The following is an 18753-nucleotide window of genomic DNA, read 5'->3' as shown; positions in this document are numbered from 1 at the left end:
TCTGGGCTCCTCTGCAGATCGAGTATAATCTTCTTAAGAGCTCCAAAGACCACCTGGAAGTCCTGGACATTCACCGAACCGATCAGGGCAACTACCCTACCTGTATGGTCTGGTACCCACCACTCACCAGGGAACTCTTCCTGCTCATTTGCAACAGTGGCTACAAAGTGAAACTTTTTAATTCCACCACGAAAATGTGCAGGTAAGCAGCAGGAGCCTCCCACTGATGCAGAAATCAGTTCCTCAGCCCCCAGCTTATTTCACGTCCCAGCTCATGGACCCATGAGCAGCTTGGCTACCTTTACTCACACTCACTTTGCAGAGGAGGCAAGAAAGGCATGGAAAAGTTGAGAAATTCTCATCCAGGGTCACGTGGCTGGGAAGTTGCCAGAGGCAGGATGCAAATCCAGAGCCCTCTTCTGAGCCCAGCCCTGCACAGAGATGAGGGACCCAGAGCTCAGTGCCTGAGACCCTGTGAAGGAACCCGAGAAGTTGCTGATGCTTTAGAAACTCTCCTATCCTTCCCTCGTGGATAACAACAGATATTTTCACTTGAATACTATCAATTGTGTGATTTTTAAAAAAAGATTTTATTATTATTTTTTAAGTAATCTCTGCACCCAACGTAGGGCTCAAACTCACAACCCCGAGATCAAGAGTCACATGTTCTACCGACTGAGCCAGCCAGATGCCCCTAATTGTGCAATTTTTCTTACTCTTGGTTCCTAAAGGAGTTTTTCAGTTTACCTGAAGGCATTCGTGTGTTCCCGCAGTATTCACCCAGCCCCTACCTGAGCCAGGTTCTGTCCGAGGTGCTGAAGGTGGAGATGCAAACAGCATTGTTCCTGCCACCATGGAATTTGCATCTTGGCGGGGGGGGGGGGGGGGGGGGGCGGGGAGTGGAGTTCTTGGGAGTTCTGGGCCGGGTCCGTGTTTGAGGTCAGGAGCACATGGTGCTTTAAAGCCATGAGTTGAGAGAAGATTCCAGAAGGGAAAAGTGTATAGAGGAGCGGCCAAAGGACCAAGCCCAGGGCATCTTCAAAGCTGAGCCTTTCAGAGCAGCAGCCTCTCCATCCTGAAGTAGGTCTACATCTGTGCTTGGCGCTTGTGCTGCTAGGCCCGGCCCCCAGGGTTTGCTCCTCCTGATAGATACAGATTATGGTGCACCGTCCCTGCACCAGGGCTCTGCACTCTTCTTCAACAACGCTCCCAAGTATTATCCCACTGAGGTTCTGACGTGCAACAGAAATTGCTGCTCAGGAAAGGATGAGACTTAATCCTTGAACCTAGTTCTGACTCTGTCCTCTACTTCGCACCACTGAGTGCCGGTGCAGCCCTTGCTTTGGGTGCATCCCCTCTCTGCCTGTGGTTTGGCTGCCTTGTGGTATGGCTGGCAAGATCAGGGGCGTGGAGGCTGGAGAAACACAGAGGTGAGAACTCATTAGTGACCTCACCTGGGAGAAAGAAGTGAGAAAACTGGCCACTAGCAGCTGGTCCTATGCTTGAGGAAGATCATCGTTTTGAAATGTTTCTCAGTAAGATAGGTCCTCAAAGGATCACCATCATATTCTTCTTCTTCTTCCTTTTTTAAACATTTGTTTCCAGAAGGGTACAAGGAAAAATGACTGAGAAATGCTATGTCATGTGGCATGAATAGGAGAGAAATCCAGCACAACTTTTTTTTAATGTTAAAACACTGGGAAGGAGACATTTGAAAGATACATGGCAAAAGAATTTTAGGTGATCCTGGAATCTTCGTACCTCATCTTTAATGGAAACAAACCTTTTGGACATGGACTGTCCCATAGATATGCAAGTCCTGAGAAAATCTGGCTTTGCCAAGCAGATAGATTGGGCATGGAGGGCCTCCAGGCTCGAAGTTCCGGCTAACAGTTACTAAGCAGAGACTTAGAGCCACACAGTTAGAGGAGTTTCTGCCTTTGATAATCAATTGGAAATTAGCATAAGGCATCTTTTTATTTTTATTTAAAAATTTCTTTTCATAAAACATCTTTTACTATTTTTTTCAGAGGACAGCCTGAGCAGGGGAGGGGGAGAGGAGAGAGAGAGAGAATGTCAGGCAGGCTCCATGCTGAGCATGGAGTCCAAAGTGGGGCTTGATCTCATGACCCCAAGACCACGACCTGACCTGAAATCAAGAGTTGGACATTTAACCAACTGAGCCACCCAGGTGTCCCTTAAAAAATAATTTATCGAAGTGAAATTCAATAACACAAAACATAAAAACTAGGGTCACCTGGATGGCTCAATCGGTTAAGTGTCTGACTTCAGCTCTGTCTCTCTCTCAAAAAAATAAACATTTAAAAAAACATAAAAACTAACCATTTTATTTTTTAATTTTGTTAATGTTTGTTTATTTTTGAAAGAGAGAGAGAGAGAGTGAGCACAAGCCGGGGAGGGGCAGAGAGAGAAAGGGAGACAGAGAATCCAAAGCAGACTCCAGGTTCCGAGCCATCAACGCGGAGCCCAACATGGGGCTTGAACTCACGAACTGTGAGATCATGGCATGAGCCAAAGTCAGATGCTTAACTGACTGAGCCACCTAGGCACCCCAAAACTAACCATTTTAACGTGAACAATTCACTGGCATTTAATGCATTCACAATGTCATGCAACAACCACCTGTATCTAATTCCAAAACATCTCCATCACTCCAAAGTAAAGCCCTTTGCATAAAGCATCTTTTAAGTTGTAGGAATAATAAGGCCTCATAACCACACTTACTTGGGTAAGAAGTGCCTTTTCATGATATATCCAAAACAATTTTAAAATGCATTAAAAAATATCTAGACCTTAAAAAGGCAGTTCACAGAAAAAGGCCAATAAACCTATGAGCAGATGTTCACTAGTGTATCAAAGATGTAAATGAAAGCAAGACATCATTTTTCACGAACCAGATTAGCAAAGATAAAGTTGACCAACAGTGCACAGTGTTGGCAAAGGTGTAGGGGGGTGGGCACTCTCTGCCTGCTGGGGAGATGTGGAAACTGGGGCATCCTTTGGGAGAGCAATTGTTGCCCGCTGTTAATTTGCATCATGTTGTCTGATGTCTAGGAATGTAGCCCACAGACGTCCTCACCCAGTATGCCAAGACATAAGTAAAAGGATGTCTTGTTTGAAAATATTTTCAAAAGTGGAAACAATCCAGATGTCCATTAATAGGGGATTGGTTAAATGATGGCTTGTTACTACGCTGAAACATGATACTGCTTGTAGAAAAGAAAAAAAGAGGGGCATCTGGGTGGCTGGGTTAAGCATTTGTCTTGATCAGCTCAGGTCTTGAGCTCAGGGTCGTGAGTTCAAGCCCCACACTGAGCTCTGTGCTAGGTATGAAGCCTACTTAAAAAAAGAAAGAAAAAAAAATCAGCTTTCTGTGTAGTATCATGCAACTATCCCTATGACATACTATATTTTCATATACAATGGTGTTTCCATAATTTATATAATTTTCACATAAAATTATAATTACATAGGTTAGAATACATAAAAGAAATTCTCAAGTCTCAGACACCAGACTGTTACCCACAATTATCTCGGGATGAAAGAGTGCAGCAATGTGGGGGTCTAGGTAGACTGTCTATCTTATGCATGTCTAAGTGTGTGAAATTGTTTACAATGAATATGTAATACTTTTTTAATTAGAAGCAAAAAATGCTAACTTTATGAAATTGTCAGATATGCTTAACAATGGTGACAGTTACATTGTCTGGCTCCTACTATGTGCCAGAAATTGTTCCAAGTGCTTTATGTATATTAACCTACTTAATGTTTACCACTGACTCCTGGAGCAGGTGCTGTCATTGTCATTGTCCCCATTTACTGTTGAGGAAGTGGAAGCATCAGGAGGCTGAATAGTTTGACCTTTTTTTTTTTTTTTTTTTTGCTTACTTATAATTTAAATCCAGATACGTTTTACATATCATAAAATTTATCCCTTTTCAGTGGTTTTTACTATATTTACAAAGTTGTGCAATCATCACCACTGTCTAATCCAAGAGCATTTTCATCACCCCAAAAACAAACCCTGCACCCATTAGCAGCCACCCCTCATACCCTCCTTCCTTCCTTCCCCAACTCCTGCCCCGCTCCTGACAGCCACCAATCTGCATCTGTCTCTGTGCATTTATCTATTATGGATATTTTGTGTGTATGGAATTATGCCTGTGTGACATTTTGTGTCTGGCTTCTTTCACTCAGCATCCTGTTTTCAGGGTTCATCTGTGGTGTGGCATGTCTCAGTGTTCATTTTTATGGCTGAATAATACTCCATTTTATAGATGTATCCCATTTGGGGGCACCTGGGTGGCTCAGTCGGTTAAGTGCCTGACTCTGGCTCAGGTCATGATCTCACAGTTAGTTCGTGAGCTCACGCCCTGCATTGGGCTCTGTGCTGACAGCTCAGAGCCTGGAGCCTGTTTCCAATTCTGTCTCCATCTCTCTCTGACCCTCCCCTGCTCACGCTTTGTCTCTCTTTCAGAAATAAACAAACATAAAAAAAATGTCTACCTCATCTGTCTATTCATTCACCTGTTGGTGGACATTGGTGTTGTCTCTGTGTTGGGCTCTTATGAACATTTGTGTGTAGGTTTCCATGCAGATACATGTCCCGTTTCTCTTGGGTAGAGACCTGGGAGTAGAATTGCCAGATCACATAGTAACTGTTTAACCACGATGAGGAGCTGCCAGACTGGTTACCAAACAGTGCCACCCGCTCACGTTCCCACCAGCGGTGTGTGACAGCCCCACGTCCTCCACATGGGATTCAAATCAGTCTTCTCTTAGCCATGGTCTCCCCACCTCTGTCCACTCAGGGATACTTGGGGAAGGTCCTCAGACATCCCCACACAGGGTGACTTGTGGCTAACCAACGTGTGGTCCCTCAGGTGGCTGTTTAGCATTTCTGACATTTGACCTAAGTCTCCATGTGTATGAACCTGACCATGGATCATCCAACCTGATCCCCCCCCGCCCCTGGCCCCCTGCAGCATCCTGCAGCCCGGGTAGCATCTGCCCTCACAACTGGCCCCTGCTCCCCTGCTCAGCTCACCGCCCTCCACCTCCCACTCCTTCCCCCTTAAATTTTCCTTCCGCAATTTTCCACCAACAGTCCATCTTCCATGCACTTGCACCCCCTGTTTTCACTGCCTGTTCTGTCACCTCCATATTCTTCTCCACCTTTCCAACTCACCATTGCACACCCAGCTCACAGGTCTCCTTCCTCAGAGCTGTCTCTGAGCCCTGAACCTGCCTGTTCCCATGCCTCTGCCCTCACGGTGCTCCCGTGCCTGTCGTCCCTGCCAGGCTGTGAGCTCACATCTGGGTCCGAGCACCTCGCACAGTGCCTGGCACAGAAGGTCCTTAAAAAAAGGCTGTTTAATGGATTTGTACTTTGTTCAGTGCACGTACATGGAGTATGTACTGTCCCCACTAGACATGGGGTGGGGACAGGGGACACAGGGAGAAAACACATCCAAACAACAAGGGACTTATAATAAGATAGTAATAGCTACTCGCCTCACAGGGACAGATCCAGGTTTTGTGAGGTATGAAGTGTGTTCGGATTTGTGGGCGCTGTTAAAAAAAAAGGGGGTATATAATTAAGACTAAAACACACCAGGACTCCTCCTAGGCCTCAGAAGATGCCTGTGTGAGCCAGAGTCCTGAAGCTACCATTTTCCGGCTTCAGGAAATGTCCTGCTCCGGGCTCAGGGTAACATCCCGTCAATTCCTCGCCTCAGATCAGATTCCTAACAGAGTCTGAGTTAAAGAAGTCTGACCATTGTGGAGGTACAATTCATTACAGTCTGAGTCACAGACAGTTTTTTCGGAAGTCTGCGTGTTGCACTTGGACCCGCGCGTCAGGCGTCTGTAGCAACAGGTATCACGTCATCTAATCTCTTGGCCGACCACTGAGGAAGGGGTGTTTTCCTGCTTCCTGCCCACGCGTGCCTCTCGTTCACCGCCTTTTTCACATCCCCTGTTCCCGTACACATCCTCGAGGCATAATGTTCCCTTCACTCAGCCGTCAGGAAGGAAAGTCAGAACCTCCACGCAGAAAGCATCCTTCACAGTCTGACTTTCCTGGAGCATTTACCGTTTGAGGCTGTGTCCCTTATTTATGGCAGCTGTTAGCCGCAGTTGAGAGCGAGGTTCTTAGCCAAGTGACAGGTCAGGAAATTCAGAATTTAAAATGTATACAGCATCATGAAACGTAGCTAGTCAGGAAAACTGCATTCAGATTTGTGGAATTAAAAATGTTTCTTTTTTTTTTTTTTTCTCATGCAGAAAGACGCTTCTTGGGCCAGTTTACGGTTCTTCCATTGAACAGGTACAAATCCTCCCAGTGAAGAGCACCTTGGAACTGCAGAAACGCTACATGGTGTTTATTAACAGAGACAAGGTATGAGCCTCTGCTCTCTGCCTCTGTGAGATGACTCTGTGGGTTTTGAGTGGCAGTCAGCCCCAAGTAGGATCAGACTCTAGGATGCTGGGTGTCATAGCCCAGCCCCTGACTTCTGTTCCGGTCCACAGTGATACTGAAATTTGCCATAAATGAGTGGAAATGGGTCTTAGGAGGCATTTTTTGAGCGGAGTTAACTATATTTTCTGTACTCCCGTGAAGACACATTGTCACCAAAGGATGTTTTCTCTCTGATTTACTTACATGGAAAAAAAACTTACAAAGACATGCAAACTCGTTGCACTTAGTCCTACATTTAATAAATAATCTAGGGGTGCCTGGGTAGCTCAGTCATTTGAGCGTCTGGCTTCGGCTCAGGTCATGATCTCACGGCCTGTGGGTTCGAGCCCCACGTCGGGCTCTGTGCTGACAGCTCAGGGCCAGGAGCCTGCTTCAGATTCTGTGTCTCCCTCTCTCTGCCCCTAACCCACTCGCATTCTGTCTCTGTCTCTCTCAGAAACAAATAAATATTTCAAAAAAAATTTTTTAAATAAATAATCTATTGAAAAGCGTAAAATCATGGGATTCCAGAATTATTCTGGAAAACCTTGGATATCTGACTCTGAAGACCAGTGAAATCCTTCCTGTGTCTCTACCGGGACCTGGCATCTCTCTCCTAAGGGAACGCCCCACAGGGGTCAGTGTATGTGAGCCCCTGGCCACGTGAAATGTGTGGGGTAGCTCCAGATGCACACGTCCTTCCAGTAAACAGAACCGGAGGTAACACGTGAATGTGCGAGGTCCTAGCCCAGGCCCCAGTTGTCTGAATCTGAATTTCCAATTACATATTCCTCCCTAGGTTGGACTTCAGATCTTACCTGTTGATGGCAATCCACATAAGACATCTGCTATTATATGCCACCCAAGCGGGGTGGCTGGAATGACCGTTTCCTATGACGGCTGCTATGCCTTCACGGCAGGAGGACATGATCGATCGGTGGCGCAATGGGAAATCAACTTAAGGTATGTGTTGAGGCAAGAACCCTACCCCCACAAAGAAGGTGTCAAGTGTAGACGCCTTTTCCTTAATGTTTATTAATTTTTGAGAGAGAGAGAGAGAGAGAGAGAGAGAGGGAGAAAGCATGGGAGGGACAGAGAGAGAGAGGGAGACACAGAATCTGAAGCAGCCTCCAGGATCTGTTAGCACAGAGCCTGACGCAGGGCTCGAACTCATGAACCACGAGATCACGACCTGAGCCGAAGTCGGATACTCAACCGACTGAGCCACCCAGGTGCCCCCAGACCCTCTTTTCTTAACTAGTAACAGCAGACGGGTGTTAACCCCCTACAGCCTGGCGTTCAGGTTCCTCCCCATGACATCTGTCCATACCAATGTGCGGATAAAAGGTTACTATTCACTACTATTTGCAGCGAAGGCAGCGTGATTCCACTTTGTTCGGTGCGGCCCCTGAAATACTTCCCACTCTGTCATCTGCAAACTCGCACCAGCTACAAAGATCTTGCCCAAATCTCCCAAGCGCGTGTAACAGAAATAGTAGGAGTCTTATTTGAAACATGTGTGTCCACTCTGCTCTTCACACCCGCCTGCCCTGAGCTGAGACGCTCTACCTTGGGCGAGGCTGGAAAAATCCGGGTTGAGGATCAGACAGTACCCGCACCTGGAGGCCCAAGAGACATGGGTTTGGATGTGGAGCCTCCTTTCTGCTGGCTGTGACACCCAGGGCATGCTTCTTACCATCTCTGATCTTCAGACTCCTTGTCTGTGAAACAGTGGGGGGAAGGAGGGTAATGATAGGGACTTTAATAGGATCCTTGTAAGAAGGATTGAGTAGGTTAATATAGGGAAGGCATCTAGCACAGAGCTAAGGGCTCGGTACATTATTTCCTCTCCTCTGTTCTTCCTTGCGAAGGTCTTATTAAAGAGCTTTCCCGAAAAGGGGGGCAAGTACTACAGTAATCCTCTCATCTACCCCGATTCACTGAGCTTCCACAGGGCAGAGCCAGTGCCCGTCCCTCAACACCTTCTCCCAGCCCCTGCCTCTCAGATGGCCTCCTGCCCGGCAGCGTCCCATTGAAGAGCTGGGTATAGACAGCTCAGCGGCACCTTCCCTCTTAAAGAATCCTACCTTCCTTCGATTCCTGGCTCCCAGTGAAAGCGTACCCCCTGTCATCTGCCAAGCGTACATCTTTCTTTTATGGCAGACATCGAAGCTTCTTCCCTTAACCTGAATATAAGCAAAACTCGCCAGGTAAGTCTGCTCTGGATCCTCGCTGGCTTCAGACTGCGGTTGTCACTCTGACCTTCACCTCTGCCTTCACCTAAGAGCAGATGGTGGGAATTTGGGAATTCCGAAGCTAGAGGTGAGCTCTCACATTGAAAAGCACTTCCTGAGTGTGTGGCCAGTCCCTGGAACAGTGGAGGTGAGCCACGCCCTGCTGAGAGAACAGAATCCCCACCCCCCCCACACCTTTTCATTTTTGTCTTCTTCTCCATAATCATGGTAGAGATTAAAGGGTGAAAAACGGCACCCGCTTTCCAATGGCTTCCCGGTGCCTGGCCAGAGTCCAGGCTTCCGAGAATTTCAATTTAATCTGTTGTGGGGACAAAGGATCATTATAAGCTAATTAGCACTTCATTGCTGTTTCTGGTGTCTTAATATGTTCAGTGCTCCACTAATGGGAAGAAATGTAACAACCCTAAACAAATAAACAAACAAAATTCCCTGCTGGTCTAACCACGGTGAGTCGTAGGGTGAAGTACAGATGTTAAGTCCGCTCACGTTCCCATGATTGTAATCAGGGTGCTTCTGGGCCCAAATACGATCTCTGCAGCACATTGACCTTCTCCTGGGCAGACCCCTTCCCTTCATCTTCTCCTAGGCTTCATTCCACGCGTACTGTGCTGTGCCTTTGCCCCGACTTTGCCGGCATGCTGCCTTTTTCCTCCCCTTGTTTGGCACCTATTTGGTTTTGATGGTTTTGTTTGTTTGTTTGTTTGTTTGTTTAGATAGAGCGAGCGGAGAAGTGGGGCAGAGGGAGAGAGAGAGAGTCTTCAGCCAGGCTCCATGTTCAGTGTGGAGCCTGACTCAGAGCTCGATCCCACGACCCTGGGATCATGAGCTGAGCCAAAATCAAGAGTGGGACGCTCAACTGACTGAGCCACCCAGGCGCCCCTGCCACCCGTTTTTAAATCCCCCATTGCTCTTTTGTGCTTCACCTCATAGCCACCTGGGGTCCTGCTGCTGTGCTCAGACAAGAGCAGAAAGACCCAGATTCACATACCACTTTTCCTGCCTGCTTGCTGTATGACCTCAGGCTAGTCCCTTCACTTCTGAGTCTCAGTTTCTCCATCTGTTAAATGGGAATACCATCAGTGTTTTGAGGGTAGAGATTACCACAGCTGCTGTTCCTCTCCTGCCTCCTCCCCTAGGGAGCATTTGCTGAAACTTACCAGGTGCCGATTACAGTGTTCACTGCTTCTCCTCACTGAGCTCATGTCCCAGAAGTGTGGCTCGGCACACAGTAGGTTTGCAACAAGCATCCTTGCCCTTTGTGCCCTAATGACCCCCCTTTTTTATTGCAAGTATTCGAAACCCAACTGAAGCACAAAGGGGAATTAATGAGAAGGTCATGGGCATCTCAGGTAACCATGCTGCACGAGGTGCAGGGACTGCGTGTGCACGCGGTGCCCTCGCCACTTGCTCTCTGTGGGGCTCTGCTACTGGCTTCATTCTCTGCACAAGTGGATTTTGTCACCCGGAGTGAACATGGCCACTGACAGTCCTCAGATTTCACAAACTGGAGCTCTCACCGCAGAGGGAGTGGGTTTCTTTCTCCAGCTCTGCTTGGACAGGCCAGTCCTGTCCCTCTCGCTCTCTGGGGTCAGTCAGCGGCGGGCAGGAAGTAGGGTGCATAGTACGGTCCTGACCACCAGAGTGCTGTTTCCAGAGAATCCGGAGCTCTTGTGAGCCTTTCCCAGATACTCCTGGTAGTGACAGGCTCCTCTGTGTCGCTTCTGGCCTTTACCTGGCCCTGTTCCAGAGCCACGTGGCTAAAAGTGGTCTCCCACAGAGCCTGTCGGGATTGGGGCTGGACAAGGCCTGGAGGCCACAGAGGAGGAGCCCTGTCCGCTGGATACCTGCCTCGATGGCTAATACCAGAGCTGAGAGCTGGGTGAAGCCTGGGCCCTGCCGGAGAGGGGCCTCAGGCCCCCTGGAGAATACACCAGCCCCCCCAGACCCAAAGGCAGCCTGCTTATGCGGGCTCCCGCGACAGAGGGCCAGCACGCCTTTGTGGCTGACTCTTTGAAGAGGAGAGCCATGCAGGTGTATAGTGATGCCCAGTTCAACAGTAATAATCGCTCCTCGTACTGAGCCTTCGCTGGGCCGGGCCCTGTGCTGACTGCTCTCCACCCATTGTCTGATTTCATGCTCACAGCCATCCTGGGAGGCAGGGACTGGCAGTGTCCCCACGGTGGTACCCCCATATATCTGGAAACTAGCTCCAGGGTGCTAAATGACCGCCCCCCCCCACAAGCACTGGAGTAAGTGGTGGGGCTGGGATTCACATCCGGTCTTTCTGATTCAACACCACACCTAACAAACGCTCATCACGGAGGAAAACAAAGGGTTTCGTGTCAAACCCTTTATGTGCCTTCACTTTATTTTTGAAACAACCCTATGAGGCAGACCTGTGACTATTCCCATTTCATAGATGAGGAAACTGGGGCCCAGGGAGGCTGTCACTGACCCGTGACCACACTGCTGGCGAGTGGCAGAGCCAGGACTCAACGCGTGTCCCTCTGACTCCAGATTCTGGATACTTAACCACTTCCCTGCTGTGGTCTGCACCGAAGTGTGTTTTAATAACTCCACAAAGAGGCTAATGGCCTGATTAGCAGAAATCCAGTTAGTGGACTATTACGATGATTTCCTATTACGTGTATTTCGTGCGAGGCAGAGTCAGTCTCATACAAAAAAGTAGGTTTTCTTACCATTTACGGTGCCTATTTTTAGAAAACCTGACCCCATGTTAGAGAGCAGAGGGTTATTTTTATCTGACTGGCATGGGTCCCTTGTGGCCTCCCGAGTTTTTATGGAAGCAATTAGTGTTGGCAGTGTACCTGCGCTTACCCCGGTTTTTGGCTCTGGTCATACACAGATCTCACGAGGGACGCGGCTCCACTGGGATGCACTGTGGTTTCAGTGCACAGGGGTCCTCCCTCCCTCCCCCCCTCCCTGCCTCCCTCAGGGGAGGAGCCGTGCTCCCCGAAGATTGCCCACAAATTGCCAAGCGCCTGCCCTGTCATCGGCGAGAGAATATCACTACCGTTAAGGCAGGTACCCTGTACCACCAGGTTCCGCATTGAAATTGAATTTTCCGTTTTTGGCTTCATTTCAGAAGGAATTTTCCCGACAAGTTTACGGAGACCCTACTTGTATGGGCATCGTGACACCCTGCCGAGGTCCGCAGTGCCAGCAGAACTCGGGCTGGTCAGTGCTCAGGCGCGAGCGCTCCCTAACAGCGATGTTTCTGTCACCGTTCTAGTGCTCTGGAGGCTGCAGTTTCTCTCGGGGGCGAAGACTTGACCCCGTTCTACGGTCTGGTGGCTGGTGGCAGGGAAGGAAAATTCTACAGGGTAATTGTCCTCAGAGTAAACACTTCCTGGTAACATCTAGTTAAGTTTGTGAAACAAATGAGCCCGGGATGAACCTTCTTGCCTTTTTCCCAAAGCTCTTTTCCCCACTGAGCTCAGAACGTACTTTCTAGAAAATGTCCTTGAAGTCCTAATGGATGCTGCAGACTTGAGCCAAAATGTGTGTTGTGTTTCATTGTATTTGCACATAGGAGCTGGAAGACTATTTTTACTATTCTCAGCTCCGTAGTCAAGGAATTGATACAATGGAGACCAGAAAGGTGTCGGAACACATTTGCCTGTCGGAGCTTCCTTTTGTCATGAGAGCAGTTGGCTTTTACCCCTCGGAAGAAAAGGTAGGCGGACCGAAAACAAGAGCAGCGGTGGGATGTGTTATTCATGAAAACGACCTCTGGGAGCAACAGTTATAGGTCAAAAGTAAAAATTTAACATTATCCTTACGTAAATGGATCAAAAAGAAGGTTGTGGGCATCCCAGACACTCTCCTTAGAAACAGACTTACCATAAAGATAGTCCTTAAAGACTTCTTCCTTAGCAGAGTTTGATGCCAGTAAGAGCCTGGGTTTGGAATTAGACTGGCCCCTGATGAGTTCAAGGAGATGATGCCCGAGAAATGCCCACAAAGCACTCAGCACAGGGCCAGGCGCATAGGAAAAGCTCCGTAAATGGTCGTTATTGGGATGACCTTCACTTTGTAGTTGCTGTTAACCTGGCCTGTGTGAATGGGGCGCCTCTGGGAGGTGGGTGCTCATCTTGTGCTGTGGGCTCAGGAGACACAGTCATTCCTCATGACCTCACACAGCACGCCCGGCCGCAAGGGACCAGAAGCTCTCGAGGGAGAATGCTCCCCTTAGAAACCGTGGTTACGATGCAACTGACTGGGTTTTCTCTCAGACTTGAGGTGTTAACACATTCTCATTGTAGAAAGTTTGGGGCACCTGGGCGGTTCGGTCGGTTAAGCCTCCGACTCCAGCTCAGGTCATGATCTCGCAGTTTGTGAATTTGAGCCCTGCACAGAGCTAGCTTTGGATCCTCCCCCCTTCTCTCTCTCTAAAGTAAATAAACATTAAAAAAAAAAAAAGGAAAGAAAGCTTGGAAACGGTACACAAATGAAATGAAGAAAATACTAATAATCCCACTACACAGACTTAACAGTTTTTAGTATTTTCCGGGATATCTATATAAAATTTTGTATATATATTTCATATATATATATATATATATATATATATATATATATATATATATATGATTTAAAAACCTAATTGGTATTGTATTGAATATATATTTTTATCCTATATTTCCTCTTGATGTCATTTCACAAGCATTTTCCATGTATTAGTAATTCTCTGAAAACATGATTTTTAAAGGATATGCCTTAATTTTGTAACTTACCCTGATTTAGAAAATAGAACTATAAAGAAGAAAATAGCAATTACTCAGAGATAATCACTGTTAGCATTTTAGTGGGCTTCCTTCTATTGTTTTATGCATGGATATAGATACATCTATATTTTTAAATAAGGAATTGGCATTATATGGCATATATGTGTCTGTGACAATATATATCAACAGTTTACAGAGGATATGTGCATATACATGTACATATGTACAGATTTGTATGAGTATAGAGGCATATCTGTGTATGTGTATATGTATGTATATATTTGTATCAACATTCTTTTACATTTTTTTAAACGTTACTTTATTATTGAGAGACAGACAGAGACGGGGCAGAGAGAGGGGGAGACACAGAATCTGAAGCAGGCTTCGGGCTCTGAACTGTCAGCACAGAGCCCAATGCAGGGCTCGAACTCACGAACCGCGAGATGATGACCTGAGCCGAAGTCGGATGCTTAACCGACTGAGCCACCCAGGCACCCCTGTATCAACATTCTCAGTAACTGTTGTTTTGTAAGCATGGTGGCAAAAATTCCTTGACAATATACTCCCCCCCCCCCCCCCGCCGGCTTTATTGAGACAAAATTGACATACAACCTATATAGTTTAAGGCATACAGTTTAGTAATTTTATATATGTATTGTTGCAAAAACGATCACCACAGTAAGGTCAGTTAACAGATCCACCACCTCGTGTAGCTACAATTTTTTGGTGTGGTGAGAACTTTCAAAATCTATGGTCGTCATGCTGTACATTACCTCCCTGGGACTTTTTCATCTTATAACTGGAAGTTTGTACCCTGGCAACCACTCTCTATTTTCTATTTCTATGAGTTTGGTGTTGTGGTTTTTTTGTTTTGTTTTTTTAGATTCCACATACATGCATTTGTCTTTCTTTGACTTATTTCACTTAGCATAAAGCTCTCAAGTTTCATCCATGTTGTCGTAAATGGCAGGATTTCCTTCTTTTTTATGGTTGAATAGTGTTCCATGATGTATACAGAAATCACATTTTCTTTCTTTATTCCCACCAACAGTGCATAGGGGATCCCTTTTCTCCACATCCTCGTCACCAGTTACCTTTTGCCATCCTAACAGGCGTGAAGTGACAGCTCATTATGGCTTTGATCTGTGTTTTCCTGATGATTAGTGACATTGTGCACCTTTTCACGTTTGAATATCTTTTTTGGAAAAATGGTTGCTTGGGTCTTTGGCCCATTTTTAAATTGGGTTATTTATTTTTTTGCTATTGGGTTATATGTTTTCCTTATATGTTTTACAGAGTAGCCCCTTATCAGATATGTGGTTTGCAAATATTTTCTCTCATTCGATAGGTCACCTTTTCATTTTACTAATGTCATTTTGTTGTGCAGAAGTTTTTTTTTAATGTTTTGTTTAATTTTTTTTAATGCTTATTTATTTTTGAGAGAGAGAGTGAGAGAGACAGAGCATGAGCAGGGGAGGGGCAAAGAGAGAGGGAAACACAGAATCCCAAGCAGGCTCCAGGCTCTGAGCTGTCAGCACAGAGCCCAACCCCACAAACTGTGAGATCGTGACCTGAGCTGAAGTTGGACACTCAGGCGCCTGAGCGACCCAGGCACCCCCAGAAGCTTTTTAAAAATGTTTATTTATTTATTTAGAGAGCAAGAGCAAGAAAGAACATGTGCACACACACAAGCAAGGGAGGGGCAGGGGGGCGGGGAGAGAGGGAATCCCAAGCAGGCTCCATGCTGCCTGCACGAAGCCCAGTGTCAGGCTCGATCCCCTGAACTATGAGATCATGACCTGAGCCCAAATCAAGAGTTGGGTGCTCACTCAATCAACTGAGCCACCCAGACACCCCACCGGGCGGGAGCTTTCTCGTTTGATGTAGACAACATGCTTTTTACAGGCTGGGTACTTGCTTGAGCCGGTCCCCAGCTGACAGCCATGTAGATTGTCTTGAAGTGTTTGGCTGTCAGAGACATGGTTGTGATGAGCATCTCTGTGTGCAGTTTTTGCATACTCCTCTGATTATTTTCCAGTCTCAGCGTCCTAGAAATGGAATCACTGGGTCAGAGAAAAGGAACTTCAAGGCTGTGCTGCCAAACAGCTTTCCAAAAATGTAGCATTTCACGGCCCGCCAGCAGGCATACGGAAGGCCTGAGACCCAGCTGAGATGTGGTGCCCACACTGGTGGCTTGGTGCGTTTTAGGGGTGTAAGCTTGGTCCCTGGTATTTCTCCTAGCTTTGGTGGCCCACCTAGAACCACCTGTTTTGTGTGCTCTGGGTGTGACGGGAAGATGACCTTCATTCTCCAGATGGCATCTGGAAAGATGAGCTCTGCGAGCCCACAGACCCATGCAGAGACCAGGGAGAGCACCTTAAGCTCAACAGGTATTCTAACAAGCTCCTCAAAATGTCTTTTTTTTTTTTAATGCTTTATTTTATTTTTGAGACAGAGAGAGACACAGCATGAGCGGGGGAGGGTTAGAGAGAGAGGGAGACACAGAAGCCGAAGCAGGCTCCAGGCTCTGAGCTGTCAGCACAGAGCCGGACGCGGGGCTTGAACTCACAGACGGTGAGATCGTGACCTGAGCCGAAGTCGGAAGCTCAACCGACTGAGCCACCCAGGCGCCCCATCAAAAGGTCTTTTGACCAATGTACGTTTTGGTAAAAGTACATGCCCGGAAATGGAAGCAGGTAGGGAGAAAGTTGAGGCTGACGCGACCCACATGAAAGTGTTCCTGGGAGCTGTAGCTCCAAAGCACGCTCCTTGGACTATTGGTTCCCAAACTGGCAGGCTGCATCAGAATGAAGTGGAGCACTTACTAAGGAGACAGATTCCTGGGCCCATCCTGGGTCTAACCAATCAGAATCTCCAGGTATGCGGCCTGGCAATCTGCATTCCCCCCGCCCCCCACCAGGTTTCAAACCCCTGCCTTAGCACACTGGCCCCTGAGGTGTTTACCGAGGCCACTTACGCTGGAGGAAGGACGATTCAGCACAGCGAAACAGGATTATTGGTCAGGACTCTCCTTTGGTTACGGGTTATAGAAACCTAAGGCGAACTAGTTTTTGGGTCGCCACACTCCGACTCTAGAGGCAGCGGTAACACCCAGTGTAACCTCATCCGGGCACTCACACCGCCCCCAGAGGGTGTCCTTCTTCCGGGGCCTCACTTGCCTCCGTGTTGCCTTTCTTCTCAGGGGGTCCCTTGGCCCATGTTCAGCATGCACAACCCCAGAGCCCTGGTGACTACCCCCAGCCTCCTGGCCACTGTCCTTGGGCAGGTGCTGCTCAGGTTGGCCAGGCCTGTATACTCCCTGCACCTGGAATCAGAGGCAGGGTCAGCCACCTTGAGCATGAGGATTCTGGGGCAGAGGAGTGGTCTCCAAATGGAATTCTGCATAGAAAAAAAAATGGGTCCATTATTCTGAGGCGCTAAAAGTTTACTGAAGGGGCACCTGGGTGGCTCAGTCAGTTAAGCGTCCGACTCTTGATCTTGGCTCAGGTTGAGATCTCACGGTTCACGAGTTCGAGCCCCATATTGGGCTCCGTGCTGACAGCGTGGAGCCTGCTTTGGATTCTGTCTCTCCTCCTCCTCCTCCTCCTCCTCCTCCTCCTCCTCCTCCTCTCTGTCCCTCCCCCACTTGTGCGTGAGCTGGCTCTCTCTCTCTCTCTCAAAATAAATAAATAAACTTTAAAGGACAATAAAAAATAAAAGTTTATTGGACATTGGGAGTCTTGCAGTGAGGTGTATACATGCAGGATAGCACCCCCCAAATGGACTGATTGTGGAAACCTGTCTCAGTTCAGTCTGGAAATATTGCCTTTGACTTCTCACTCAGGCTCTACTCCCTCTGCGTTTCATCTTCTCTATTGTATCGATGGTTCATCTTTTTTTAGCCAAACATTTATCTTAAGCTAATACCCATCTTCTCGAGGGACCTGCTGGCATAATGCCTGGTACTTCCAGACTGAGGAGGAGGAAAAAGCAGATGTTGCAGGAAGGGCAGGGACGCAGAACCTGGCTGACCTACTGGCTCCCTTGGCAAGTCATTTCCACTATAGTCTGAGTTCCTGCGTCGCCATCTGTCAGATGAGGCTGGAAGCAGCTCTGACCTCGTATGTCATCATGAGGACCTGAGGACAGGAGTCCAAGGAGCGCCGCCCCCCCCCCCCCAACTGAGCCGGGCGCCCTGAAACGGTGTGCTCTTTTTAAGAGGTTGATGCGATTGCCCCCTCTTTACTTATTTTTAACTCTTTATTTTGGAAAATTCCAAGCATGGACAAAAGCAGACAAAATAGTGTAATAAGCTGTTGTGTACCCATCAGTCACCTTCAACAATTATCAACTCCTATTACATTCAGACCCCCAACTTCCTCTCCACCTGTGGCCTATTCTGAAGCAGGTTCCAGGCACTCCTACCTCACAGAGAGGCCTCTGGAACTGAGGTGTCCCTTACTCAGTCGTCCAGCTGGGGAGAGGGTCCTTCCTCTCCTACTCCCCCACCCCCAGTGGGTGTCTCCAGCTCATGGTCACTTATGTCCTGTGGGCAAGCATTCCAGTGCCTCTCTGAAGGTCGCAGATCCAAGCCTTCCTACTTGGGACGTAGCACCCGATAGCTGCTGGGAGCCCAGGCTCCCATGTCAGGGGCTCTGGGGCGAAGAGTTGGTCGAGTTCCTGGATCTCTCCCGAGTCTCTGTCTCGAGTGTAAAACTGGGATAGTAGTGGCGCCCACCTCCCAGAATGACGGACGATTAAATGAGCATCTATGTAGCGCAGGACGTGGCACGTGTTAAGTCTTCGGAAAATACCATCCAGTGTTACTGTCTTCATCCTCAAGTCCTCATCTCTGGACGTGTGATTGTGAAAGGCCTGTAGACGAACACTCCTCCGACCGTGTGGTTCTTTGCTCGCAATTTCCTTTCTAAAACCAGTTCATTGTTTCCTTGACTCATCTGGTAAGGGCACTTTGCTAAGTGACTGAAAGTCATCAAACTGATGGCAGGCTTCTCATTCAGGACTTTCTTTTTTTTTTTTTTTTTTTTAAGGGCTTTCTTTTTCTTTTCTTTCCTTCTTTCTCTCTTTCTTTCTCTCCTTCCTTTCTTCTTTCTTTCTTTCTTTCTTTCTTTCTTTCTTTCTTTCTTTCTTTCTTTCTTTCTTTCTTTCTTTCTTTCCTTTCTTTCCTTTCTTTCCTTTCTTTCCTTTCTTTCTTTCCTCTTCACCCAGTGTGGGGCTTGAACTCACAACCCTGAGATCAAGAGTTGCA

At 47.5% G+C, this 18753-nt stretch overlaps 1 protein-coding gene across 6 annotated transcripts in view; it reads left to right on the top strand.

Annotated features, from left to right (window-relative positions):
• Nucleotides 1-18753, top strand: part of CFAP251 (cilia and flagella associated protein 251) — a 73339-nt gene that overhangs the window by 33951 nt on the left and 20635 nt on the right. For all 6 annotated transcript variants that reach the window (XM_045041430.1, XM_045041429.1, XM_045041428.1 and 3 more), the window contains 5 exons: nt 18-202; nt 6307-6421; nt 7281-7444; nt 11990-12080; nt 12290-12433. In XM_045041430.1, the coding sequence (XP_044897365.1) occupies nt 18-202; nt 6307-6421; nt 7281-7444; nt 11990-12080; nt 12290-12433 (699 nt within the window). The remainder of the gene's footprint in view (nt 1-17; nt 203-6306; nt 6422-7280; nt 7445-11989; nt 12081-12289; nt 12434-18753) is intronic.

This window comes from Felis catus, chromosome D3 (genome assembly GCF_018350175.1).
Source record: "Felis catus isolate Fca126 chromosome D3, F.catus_Fca126_mat1.0, whole genome shotgun sequence".
Classification (NCBI taxonomy): domain Eukaryota; kingdom Metazoa; phylum Chordata; class Mammalia; order Carnivora; family Felidae; genus Felis; species Felis catus.
The sequence above is the reverse complement of the archived record's forward strand: the minus strand, read 5'-3'. Positions and strand labels throughout refer to the sequence as shown.